We start from the raw sequence: 12,807 nt of genomic DNA, 5'->3' as shown, positions 1-12,807 counted from the left end.
GGAGCATCATGAGGGGCCACAGCAGGCAGGAAGGACAGCAGATGAACTGTGGCACTGCTCCCTTACCTTCAGGAGCAGGCAAAGGAGAGCTTTCCTTGCAAAGCCTTTCATCCTCTGCCATCCATCTGGCCTAAGGAAAGTAAAAGCTACCCAGGACTTGTCCCTTTAATCTCAACTTTAAACATGGAAGAGAATGAGGGAGGAACTGTGCTAAGCTGCAAAGCTTCAGTAGTTTCTCTACAGCTACACAGTCTTCTCACAGGACACCAGGGAGGGAAGTGGCTGAGGTCAAAGCCAGCTGTGTCCTCCTGTTCCCTGGAGCTGGCAGGTTTGGCACTGCTTTGGAACCTGGGAAGGTAGCTTCCAGGAGAAGACAGCACCCTGGGGCTCTTCTGAGCCTTCTGAGTGCTACAGAGCTGCAGCAAAATCATCCAGGCTGGAGACAGGAGTGTCTTTATGTATGGTCTTCCTGGCAGAGAGAGGCACCTCTCGCTCTTTCTCCTGTCTCCAGGAGATTGAAGAAGCTGGAACTTTTCAAAAGACTCTTTTTCTTTATGACACGTATTAATAAAAATCACGTGTCTCTCTTCCACTACTTTCATCACCACTCAAGAACTGAAATATTCCCCATTTGTAGCAACTGGAAAGATCCCAGAGCTTCTGTTTGAGAGCTTTTCAAGAAGACTTCAGAACCTCTTCAAAGAAAAAGGGGGAAAGTTACATCAAAATGCCACATTTCACCTCAAAATATCCCAGCTGGAGTTTTCCTGTTGGTTCTAAATAAAAAGACAGAAAGTCCCATGGCAATGTTTGACAGCAGTAAATAAGTTTCCTCTTGTATTCAGTGTAATTGCTGTTTATTGCCAGGCACTTGCAAAAATCTCCCAGATTACCAGAAAGGAAACCCAGGCTGGCCTCCTGCCCAGCTCTGCTTCCAGGACTTTCTTCATAGCTGGTCCACCACACCTTGGCCAATTCTGGAGGGGTCAGAACAACATTCACCCACTCTCAGCTTCAGCTCTTGTGCCTTAAAAGCCCTCCAAAATATTCATCTTTCAGCACTGTCCAGATAGGCACCAGGAGGAGGAAAGCTGAGAAGGGTCCACGCAGCAGAGCAGCTGGAGACGTGGCTTTGGAGGCTCTGCCTGGGTAGATAACTGCAATGCATTTTAGTTACAACATGACAGCTGTGACTAACTGATTCTATAGAGACAGCAAGAACAAACAGAAATCAAAGAAAGGGCATCCATCATGGAAAGCACATGCCATCCAGCCAAGCTCAGTGTGTCACATTTTTCTTCTCGAGAGTGGTCGGTGCTTCAGGTCCCCAGGATAAGGGATGATGGGTGCTTATCACCTTGCTGGGTGGAAGAGTAACATAAATCCTGGTATAAATATGCACTGGAATAGCCACTTCAGGGAAATTCAAGAGCTTCTCCCATTGCTCCCCCTCCAGCCACAAGAGAGACAAGGTCAATTCATGAGTAACCATCAGGGTCTGTAAATGATGATAAACCAATGAAATCCCTAAGGGCAACTTGACCAAACTGGTCTTCAGTTAAACATATTGTCACAGCAACCAAAAGGAGAACAAAGTCAGTCTTAATCCACTAAGTCTCTGATTAGAATCACAGAATCATAGAAGCACAGCATGGTGGGGGTTGGAAGGGAGCTTTAGAGCTCATCCAGCCCAACCCCCTGCAGAAGCAGCTCCCACCTAGATCAGGTCACACAGGAACGTGTCCAGGTGGGTCTTGAAGAGCTCCAAGGAAGGAGCCTCCAGCCCCTCCCTGGGCAGCCTGGGCCAGGGCTCCCTCACTGAAACACTGACACAGTTTTTCCTCATGTTTCAATGGAACTGTTTGTGTTGCAGCTTCATCCCATCAGCCCTTGTCCTGGCACTGGATACCATAGAAAAAAAGTGCTGCCCCAACCTCCAGCCACCCACCAGTGAGATACCCATAAATATGATGAGATCCCTCCTCAGCCTCTTCTCCAGGCTGAACAGCCCCAGGTCCCACAGCCTTTCCTCACATGGAGGATGCTCCATTAACTTCCCTATATGACAGTAGAGAGCTGAGGTGGAGCATCAGGTAGTGCTCCTCCTGGTCTTGGGTTTCATGGCACACTCCCAGCCACAGCAGACTTGCTGCAAGACTAATCACACCATTCAACCTCTGCAATTCAGGTCTGCTGCTCAGAAAGCAGACAGAAACGCTTCCCACTCACAGGGAAGAGGCAGGGGGATGATACAGCACTGCTGTCACTGCTACTAATAGTGCTGATATTAGCAATTCGTAATAACAACACAGGTAATTAGCTCCTGTGAGTACTGCTGCTGATCCCATGGAACCTCAGGTCTTCCAGTGGGGGAACAGCCTGCATCTGCTGAACCTGAAGCACTGCTCAGAGGGAGCAGAGAGAAGCACAGGTCTCAGAAGGACTCCACCAGGGACTCCTAGAAAGTGGCTGTAAAGAACTTTAATGTGGGAAGGGAAGGGAAGGGAAGGGAAGGGAAAGGAAAGGAAAGGAAAGGAAAGGAAAGGAAAGGAAAGGAAAGGAAAGGAAAGGAAAGGAAAGGAAAGGAAAGGAAAGGAAAGGAAAGGAAAGGAAAGGAAAGGAAAGGAAAGGAAAGGAAAGGAAAGGAAAGGAACAATCCATTTTAGCACTGGCTTCATCTCCAGCCCAAGTACATCAATGGGATGAGTAACACTGAGCCTGCAAGGCACGTGACATCTAGGGCCACAGTCCTGCCTGGAGAAACGCAGCCCTCAAGAATGGAGAGGAGCCAGACCATCCAAGGGGGTGAGCTGCTGGCAAAGGAACCAGCCAGCACTGCAGATGTTTGACTGAGTTACTCATAGGCCAAAACCTGAATTCTCCAGGTGGAGAAACAAAATTGGCCAAGACAGGAGGCTTAATCTGTAAGATTTGTTGCTTGAACATGGAGCAGTGCCCAGGAACAGATTCAATACTTGTCAGTAGCCTGTTAAGCAGCCCACATCTCTCAGGAGCAGGGAGGGACAGGCTGGGGGTAGAAGACAGAAAACAGCAACTCCTCTGACTGCCTGACACACAAGCTGGAGGAGCATCACTGTGGGAAACACGTGCTGGAAGAGCAGCAGTGGTCCAGAGTCACATGTGCTGTGCTACTCTGGGGCTGCCTGGTGGAGGAGAGGCGAAGTGTTAAAAAATCCTCCCTGTTTCAGTTCAATCCTTTTACAACTGGCAAGGAAGGAACCTCATCAGAAATTTGGTGCCAATTATCCACCTCACCTTCAGCCAGCTTCCAGCAAGAGCAATGAATTTCCTGAGAGGCTGCAAAGGGACTGCAGAGATAAGAACACACACTTGCAGCACCCCAGACACACAAAGGCACTGGATTGTAAGAGAGGTAAGATGAACTTCATGCTGTTTGCATTTTTCAGTAAAACCAAGTCTCTTGTGCTCTTGGCAGGCTGCAGCCACTTGCTCAGGGGCTGTACATCACTTACAAGATCCTTCAAAGTGCCTGAGGCTCACTCCTCAGCACAGGGACCGCTCACACCGCCGAGGCTCCCAGCAGCCTGAGAGCATCCACATGTGAGCAGAAACACCTCATGGCATTTTAAGGGTGGAAGTCTGTTTCCTACCATTCACTTTGGTTAATGAACTGTGAGAAGGAAATAGAGAAAGAGCCTTCAGTTAATTTTTCCTTTCCCTTCCAGGTCTTTTTCTGACGCTGGGGTTTGCCACCTTCTCCCAGTGCAACCCAATCCTGACTGCAGGCAGATTCCTCCTGAGCCAACCCTTAGTGCCAGTCTATAGGTCCTGCAATACTTGTGTGTCTGAGTCTGCTGCCTCACACAAACAGGCCTGCAAAGCCCCTTGTACCTTGCTTCACCAGGGTCTGACCCAGTTAATACTCCCAGTATTTCATTCACTAACTGCATCAGCATCCACGTCTTTATAGGAAAGCAGATTCTTGCTCCAGGGAAAGAATTTGTTCTACAGGTTTACATCTGTCTTTTGTCTTCCTAGAGGACAGTAAATCCTTTTTAAGGGGAAGCCTCTGCTGGATGCAACAGAAAAAGCCCAACACCTTTATGCCTGTAACTGTTTGTACAACCAAGGACACAAAGCCCTGGCTGTGCTAAACATTTATTTTACCTTCTGCAAACCAGCTCTCTGAAAGGCAAAGGCAGTGCTGGGGTTCTAGCAGAAAGAAAAGAGAAAGAGCCCATGGAGAGAGTGAGCAGGAGCAAGATGGACAATGGGGAGTGGAAAAGAGAAAAGCAGATGCTGGTGTCCTGAATGCAGATGAAGGGAGAGCTGGGCATCCTCACTCTCCTGTGGGTGCTGTGGTGACTTAGGGCAGAGCAGAGGGAGACAAGCAGGACACCAGATACGAAGAGAGGGATTTGAAGCACAACATCAAAGCTCAGGATCTGAGCAGGGCCAGCAGACACCGTCTTCTTCCTCGATTCCTGAAGCACTTTGCTTCAGCAGGGTGCACTGTCACCAGGGATCCTTCATCAACAGCAGCACCAGTGACTCCTTGAGCCCTCTCAGAGATTAAAGGACTCACCTCAGCCTACAACACAGCTCTGAGCCCAGGGAGCCACTGAACACAGGCAAAGCATATTGATTAGAAAGCTCACCTGAAACAAGAAAACTAAGCATGAAAATGCACCTCATTTGGGCAAGAAGAAAATCTGAGAGAGGAGAAAAAGCAGCACATGCCAGGATCACGGAGGGATCACGTTGGAAAGCACTGGAATGCCATGAAAACAAGTATTTGACTCCCATGGAAAGCCATCAGTAAGGATTTCCACATGCTGCTGACACTTGGTACCTCTAAAATATTGTTTTCCTGCCCATAAAGGTGATTTGCTGAGAATTCAGTTCTGAACTTTGTTACTGAACAAAGAGAGCTCAGAGGAGGACTGAGACTTCTTAGTGCTGAAGACAACAAAGCTCTGTGGCTCCACAGTGTCCCAAAGACACACAGTGTTATATGTTTCTATCTCGCAGCTCCAGACAGCCAGGATCACGCTGGGCTGGCCTGAGGAGCCATGTCCATCTCTCCCAGACTGAGCCCAAACAGCAGCTGACTGAGCAGCTTAACCCATCCTAATATCTGCTGCCTATGAGTAAGGACTGGCTCAATCAATCCTGCACAGCTAAAGCTGCTTCTGCTTCCTCCTCATTGCTCTAAAGAGGGGGAAAATATAGCTCTCCTCAACCAGCTGATAAAGGATGAAGGTACCACAGAGAAATTCATCTCTCAGCACCGAGCCAGGCTTCACAGTCACTTTTATCACTGAATATAGCAGGAAGATGCTTCAAATGTAAGCCAGATATGGGTTACATCTCGTATTTCTAGGAAGGGACAAGAACAGCTCAGAGCTGAAGCCTTCAATGTGTTTTCCTTCCTTTTGTCTTCACATTCAGCTTGTACCAATTTCCCTTTGATTCCACCTAATCTGATCTGCAGTGCTGTGAATGCCACAGCTGGGCCAACCTGGCTTGAAGGAGGCAGCAACAAAGACAGAAACAAGACTTTAAAAGCACCATTTATCTCACAGCATCAGCCTATGGTAACTGCTGGGTGAACCTCTGGGTCTGTTGATCAAGTCTCCAACCCTCAAGCGAAAGCACAGGCCCCAGGAAATTCAAATGTAGGTCTCCTGTGTGTCATTCCTATATCACAGGCTTTCATTTCCACTTTGGCTTAAGAGAAGGGCAAAGCAAGGCAGTCCATCCCTCCTGCACTAACCAAATCTCAAAAGGGGCAAAGAAGTCACACTCAGCAGCACATTTAGACAAAGCTCACGTGGAAAGTCACTGCTCCCTCACCCTCTGCAAGAAACACACACACTCCTCCCACGGTCCTCGTTTGCAAAGATGGTTTTGTTCAAAAAGGTGAGGAATGAGGAAGGAAAAGAGCTTATTTTTGTCCCATTTTCCCCCTTATTTTTCGGTAGAGGCTGAGGAAGGGATAAAAACAATGAGGAAGAAAGGAGAGTTTGACATCTTTTCATGATGCAGCTCTTCTGCTGCAAATAAATACCAGCAGCCAAAGTCAGCTCCCAGCAGGGAACTGTGAACCTGGAAGAAATTTGCAGGGAAAATGAATGATTGTCTCTGTAATGAGGGAGAAGGAGGCCAGAAGAAGGCTTTGCCATTATGACAGATTAATCAGCCTGGTTCCCCTCCAGCCCCTTCCTGAAGGATGAAGTTTTATGATCTCAATCTGGCAAAAATCCTCCACGTCACCGAGCTCAGCAGAGCAAGTGACCGAGACAACCGAGGTCTGGACGGGACTGTGCCTCCTCCCAGGGAGCTGCTCCAACGGCACAGAAGCCTCAGTGACCCAAGGTAGAACAGTCAGAAACAGATACCCCCCAGGGAGGCCAGAGCACATGGCAGGAGAGTGTTTAATGGGACTCTGCCCAGAGATCATCACCCCACGCTGCACACTGCTGGGAACAGGCTGCAGCCGTGAAGGATTGAAGTGCCATTTCCCCTGGCCCCTGCTTCCCTGCGAGGTGCCAGCGTGGGCTGGAGCTGCACCTCTCGCCAGGCTCCTGCTGGCACAAAGATGCTGCAATCCATTCAAAATGTCTCCCTGTGGTTCTTACACCAGGTGGCCTCATATAGCAAGAGAGGCAGCATGAAAAAGCAAAGTCCAGACCGCTGTATGGTAATACCGAAGCAGGGAAGATGCAAACTGGCCACTGCAGTGCCTCTCCACGCTTGGTTACTGCAGCCAGATGAGTAAACCTCAGGAAAGATCATTACTCTTTACTGGCCAGTCTGGAAATACCTCAGGCTTCACTTATAAATATTTGAGGACATGACAAGCAGTGTTTTTCACACTCAAGAGAAGGAGCCTCTCAGTATCCAAAGGCATCACTCCCAGCTCGCTGCCCTCTCTGGGCAGCACTCCTGCTGTCTCCCACCCTCACCTCTCCCCACTGCTGCCTCAAACCCTGCCAAGAAGCACTTAGCCTTGAAATAAGTGAAATCATCTTCCTCACAGCATCCCCTGATAACATTTATCCTCTTTGCATTGTGTAATCCAAAGCATCAAAACAGTCACAAACGTATTTTACGGGCTCATCCAGCTCATTGGCACGCAACACTAATGCCCAGCTCAACAGCCAAGCAGCAGCAAACTCCATAATCCCACCAGCCCACGGAAGGAAGCTGCCAGCTGGGCTGAGAGGAGGCTGAGGGATGGGAGGAGAACAGCAAGATGAGAAAAACAGCACTGGGAATCACTGCTAAGGGAAGGAACACCAGGAACAGGAGGGGTGCATGGAGATGGGTGCCCGTCTCTTGGTGACAACGGCTGCCAGAGCAGCAGAGGGCTGCAGCCTGCCAGCAAGGAAACAGCACAGTCTGAAAAGCATTGCTCATGACTTTTCAGTTCAATGGTTTGGGGTTTTTCCCCCTCCTCACTGGGAACTGCAGAACCACACGTGCAGAGTTCAATAAAACAATCATCAGGATCCTCGTTGGGCACTTTCTGCTCAGAACTGAAGCCAAATCCCATGGCATGCAGACAAGCAGCAAACAACCCTGTGTTTAGCAAAAACTGACAGGCATCAGGGGTCAGTGCTTCCCAGCACGACTTGAAGCCCACTCCCATGGTGCCACCACAGGAGCCAACTATGGCAAGGTGGCATTCCCTGGGATGATTGCCTTTGTTGCTACCTAAGTCACCAATTGTTTACAAATAGCCTAGTAGGAACAACCACCCCCTGCAGCCAACACAAAAGATGCTTCAGAAGCAATACATTATGGATGCAAACTCTTACACACTTTCACTGCTGCTGTTGTTCCACTCTGCAATGGAAACCATACAAAATGCTACCCTGGTCTCTGGGAAGCATGGCTAGAATGGCTCCTCCTGGTTCAAACAGAGAAATGAACTCAAGGGCAGCTCTCCAACAAAACCTGGTTCATCCTTTGGGTGGAGAGAGGGTTCAGCAGAACTTTCCCTTTCTTTCTTACATTTCTCTTTCCCCTTTCTTGTGGGGAGGTATCAGGCATGGGCAGGCACTCCCACAGCACATGCATGGGCAGAACATACCCTGTGTCTGCTCATCTTGATCAAGTAAGCAGACCTCTACAGTCCACATACAGCAGCAGATGAACCTACCTAACATCTTAATGCTATCAAAGAGGAGAGAAATCTCTCCCCTACTTCTGCTCTCCTGGCCCTACACAGTCAGGATCTTCTCTTGAATCAGCTATGGTGCTCCATAATGGCTCCTCTGGAAGAAAAGAAACTGTTGGTTTCTGCAGGGCTGTTGACTTCTATCAGCTCACAGAGGGGTCAAGCACCAGAGAGGGGAAACCAAAAGCAGGGGCAACATATTGTGGGGAGTGGAGAGGAAGATCCCCAACAAGGGACACAAACCTGCATCCCCATTTCTCCACAGGGAACAGATGCTGAGAGAGCTAGAGATGCTAGAGAGCCTTGTGTCTTCTGTAAACAGGCAAAAGCAGTTCCTGGGTTTCATGAGCTGTTTCAGTTGCAGTTCAGCTGTGTGCCCATGGCCACTGCAGCACTCTAGGAACACTCTAAATTCTACCACACTCACAGCTAGAGCACAGCACAGTCTGTGTTTGCTTGTGATGGGCAACCTGGCAAGGGAGAGCTGCCACCAACCTCCCCAGGCAGAGCTCCACCTTTAGCACTGCTGCCAGCAGGTAGGGCTCAGCATCCACTGCATCTTGTGTAAAGACACAGGAGAGCCCAACACCCTACTGCACCACCAGAGAGGTGTTTGCAATAACTCCAAGCCCCACGTCCCAGGACCACTGGGGAATCTGGACACTTGGCAGCATGAGCAGAGCTGAGCTTTGCCAGTTGTCCCTCAGTGCCTGAATCAGGGAGAAGAAAGGAACAGAAAGCAGAGCACACCATTCAGGGAGGGTAGTTAAATATTAACCAATTACAAGAGCACTGGCAGTGCTTTGATCAGCACACATGAGGAGGACACACTGTACAGCAGGCAGAGTCTCATTTAACCTGAATTACAGAGTCAACATGCTTCTAATGACACCTTTACCCAGGTATTGAGGGGGTTTCTCACATTACCTGTGGCCCAAGATCGTGGGTTATTTTTACATTAAGATTTTACCAACAGCTAAAAGATGCCACATGTCCCTGTCACTTCCCTGTCCTCACTTTCAGCATGACTCCAGAAGAACCAGCAGAACTGAGAGGCTGTTTAAAAGCAGGTATCATCTTCTGAAGCACTTGCAATGCAAACACTTCCCCATTTTGCCAGCAGATGAGACTCAGGATGCTAACCAGGTCATCTATCCACACTGCTCACAGACCAAGGCAGGAGCCAGCCCACTCAGGTGAGGCATCTGTCACTGCTGACATGGGTTCACAAATAACTCCAGGAAGGCACAAAATGCCATTCAGAGTTATGGCAAATCTCTGTACAGTTCAGTGTCAGGAGGAAGCTCCACAACTCGCTGCCCTTTCAGATCATCTGTGTTGCCACGGTCTGTGATGGGCTCTGCATACCCACTTCAGGAATTTGTAGCTTCCTTATTGCCCACTAAGAACATCAATGAGAGGAAACAGCTCCAAACTAACAGCAATGAAAATACCCTACCTGAGTAGCTTTTTACCACTAGAGTGGCTTTCCAAGGTACAGGCAATGGCATGTTGAAGCTTAACCCCCTAATGCTGATGATGTACGTGGTAAAGCACTAGAAAACCAAATCCAACCTGACCAACAGGGTTTTTGTGAAAGAGGACAGTAACAAGCATAGCACATGAGCCTAGGAAACCAGTGACCTAAACTCAGCTTTGCTATTGTCTCCTGGGGGCACTGCATCCCCTCTGTTCCTTCTCTGCAGCGTCTGGAAGAGCAGAGCACTGTGTCACCCCCAGGATACAGCAAGGATTGTATTAAAGGCTATGAGGTGCACAGATCTTGAAAGTAAGCAGCAAGTGACTCACAGAATCCCAGCATGGTGGGGCTGGAAGGGCCCTGCAGAGCTCATCCAGCCCCAGCCCCAGCCCCTGCTAAAGCAGGTTCCCCTGGCTCAGGGGCACAGGAACGTGTCCAAGTGGGGCTGGAAACCTGCTGAGCAGCCCCCACACCCTCCCTGGACAGCCTGGGCCAGGGCTCCCTCAGCTCAGCACTGAAACAGTCTTTGCTTATGTTTAAATGGAACATAATTTGTGTTCCAGCTTCATCCCATCACCCCTGTCACTGGGTACAACAGAAAAAAAGTGCTGCCCCAAGCTCCTGACACCAACCATTGAGATATTTGTGACTATTAACGAGATTCCCCCCTCAGCCTCTTCTCCAGGCTGAACAGCCCCAGGTCGCACAGCCTTTCCTCACAAGGAAGATGCTCCATTCACTTCCCTACATGACAGCAGGGAGCTGAGGTGGAGCATCACGTAGTCCTTCTCCTGGTCTTGGGCTTCATGGCACACTCCCAGCCACAGCAGACCTGCTGCAACTCAGGCTTTGTGCAGGGCCACAGCAGGCTGCTGAGCAGGGTGGGCAGCCCCTGTGCTGTGATGTTTACCCACTTCAGCCTCTCCCCAGGACGTCAAACCACTACACAAAACACCACTTAAAATCTTCCCCCTGTGAAAAAGATGGACTTGGTGATCTTAAAGGTGTTTTCCAACCATAATAATTCTATGGTTCTAAGATACTGTTGTCCTTACCACTAACAAAGGGAAACCTCATGCACAGAGCTGCATCTTTAGCAGAAGACAGAGACATAAGAGTTGTCTTTGCCCCAAGCAATGAGGCTGTTCCAGGAGAGCGAGACAGAGCTCTCCATCTTTTGGTCTCCAAACACATTGGAATCCAGCACAAAGGACCAGGAACCTGCAGGCTTCCAAGGTGTTTTTTCATCACAATTTGAGGCACTGTGGGCTGAGCCCACTGTGAAACGAGGAAAATGAACTCGCTAACGAGCCACACTCAGCCCTGGCTGCGTTAAAGCAGGCGTCAGACAGCATGGGCAGGAAGCCTCTGACACAACAGCATGGCCCAGGAATGGCTTTGGGTGGCTTTTCATCATGGACCATTATTCCTGGACTGAAGGAGCAGCAAAGTGCAGGACACAGCCTCCCCTGTCACCTGCTCTAAGACCAGCGCAACCTCACTGCTGCTTCCCTGCTCCTGCTCCAGCACCTGCTTTGAAGACCAGGATCCCTAACAAAATAATACCAGTGAGCAGAAATCTGCTCTTGGGAAAACATTTTTCCTTTCTATAGTAACTTACAGAGAAAGAGCAAAGGTGCAGCCCCTGAAGGGCTTTTACCACTCAGCAGCATGAACTCTTTCCTCTCCTCCCGTGCTGCCAAGAGCCAGAAACAAATCTAGATCTTTATAGATCTGCAAAATCCAGATCACCTGGATAGATGAAGAAGAAACTCTGTGCAAAATGAGATGCCAAAGTCTAAGGGCTTGCAAACCATTAAGATGATTCAGGTTGTTGATTCCAGATCAAAGTTTCACAGACACAGGGATGTTCCAGCTACGCCTCAAACTTGGCAGCTTGGTCTCTACAGTGGCCCAAACCCAAACCTCATATGCAACAAACACCAAATCCTTGGCTGACCCCCAGGGTTTGAACATCAAGAGCCCACTGAGTCCTCAAAAATCCACACACTGGGTTAAACAGCTAAAGATTTAAAACAACGGAACAAAAAACCCAAATTCAAGTTAAAAAAACACCCCAAGACCCACCACAACAACAAATCCCAGCAACAAAATGAAACAACACCCTGACATCTTTGAATTGTCCTTTTGTTTTTGAGCTTCCCCTTTCTCCATGTTGCAAAGTGACATCAAATGCAGAAGTTACACTGTGATGCCCAGCTCCAGCACTGAAGTGGCATCAGTGGGCTCCATACTGGCATCAGTGGGCTCCTGATGGGTTTCCAGGTGATGCAGGAGTAAGTGTTGGCTGCACAGGCCCAAGTCAGTGTGATTACAGGGAACTGACTTAACTCTTGGGTCTGGATTCAGAATCATCTCAATTAATGGCTTTTCATCAGCCTACTCCCCAGCTCAACAGTCCTCCAGAAATACCTCACTGCAAGGAAAGGGCAGAGCAGGAAATGTGTGAGGGGGGACAATGTGATGCATCACTCATCTTCTCTTTTTCACCTACATCCTCCCACAGTGCTAAAGCCAACACATCTTCCTTTCTCATATCCAGGTGAAGACAAACAAATCCACAGTGTCTTACCCTGATAAGACGCCCAGCACCAAGTTGAGCATGAAGAAGGAGCCAATGATGATGAGAGGGATGAAGTAAAGCCAGTTCCAGGTATTTCCTGCAGCATCATTTGTCTGGAAACAAAGAAAAAGGGAGAGAGAAAAACAAGTATTAACTTGTCTCAGAAACAAAATACTACAGAGAAACTGCAGGGCAGAGGAGACTCTGTCAGACTTCCATTGGGCAGTGGCTCAGTTCTGTTATCTTCACCAGCTGAAATGGCAGCAAAAGAGCTGATGAACCAAGCTGACTGACCCACCATCCACACCACAACTTGTCATCAGCTCCCATGAGAAGATCCATCTCATTCCACAGCTCCAGGCTGACCCTGCTGCAGGGCCAAGACACACTTCTGAGTGACCTGCCCCTGTGGAGGTTCTGTGCACCAGCCTCCTTCCTCCCCAGCCAACCCTCCCATGTGCTGAGCATCAGGGTGCTATCTACATCTGAACTGAGGCACAGGACAATGGGAGGGAACCACAGCCTTCCCTTAATCCGTGCTGCAATTAAGGCAGAGCGTGGCACCATGCCCAGAAT

General features: G+C 49.1%; 1 protein-coding gene across 1 annotated transcript in view; it reads right to left on the bottom strand.

Annotated features, from left to right (window-relative positions):
- Positions 1–12,807, bottom strand: part of CACNA1B (calcium voltage-gated channel subunit alpha1 B) — a 324,587-nt gene that overhangs the window by 162,117 nt on the left and 149,663 nt on the right. The window contains exon 7 of the mRNA XM_062011331.1: positions 12,241–12,344. Within this exon, the coding sequence (XP_061867315.1) occupies positions 12,241–12,344 (104 nt within the window). The remainder of the gene's footprint in view (positions 1–12,240; positions 12,345–12,807) is intronic.

Source organism: Colius striatus, chromosome 19, assembly GCF_028858725.1.
Source record: "Colius striatus isolate bColStr4 chromosome 19, bColStr4.1.hap1, whole genome shotgun sequence".
In the NCBI taxonomy this organism is placed as follows: domain Eukaryota; kingdom Metazoa; phylum Chordata; class Aves; order Coliiformes; family Coliidae; genus Colius; species Colius striatus.
The sequence above is the reverse complement of the archived record's forward strand: the minus strand, read 5'-3'. Positions and strand labels throughout refer to the sequence as shown.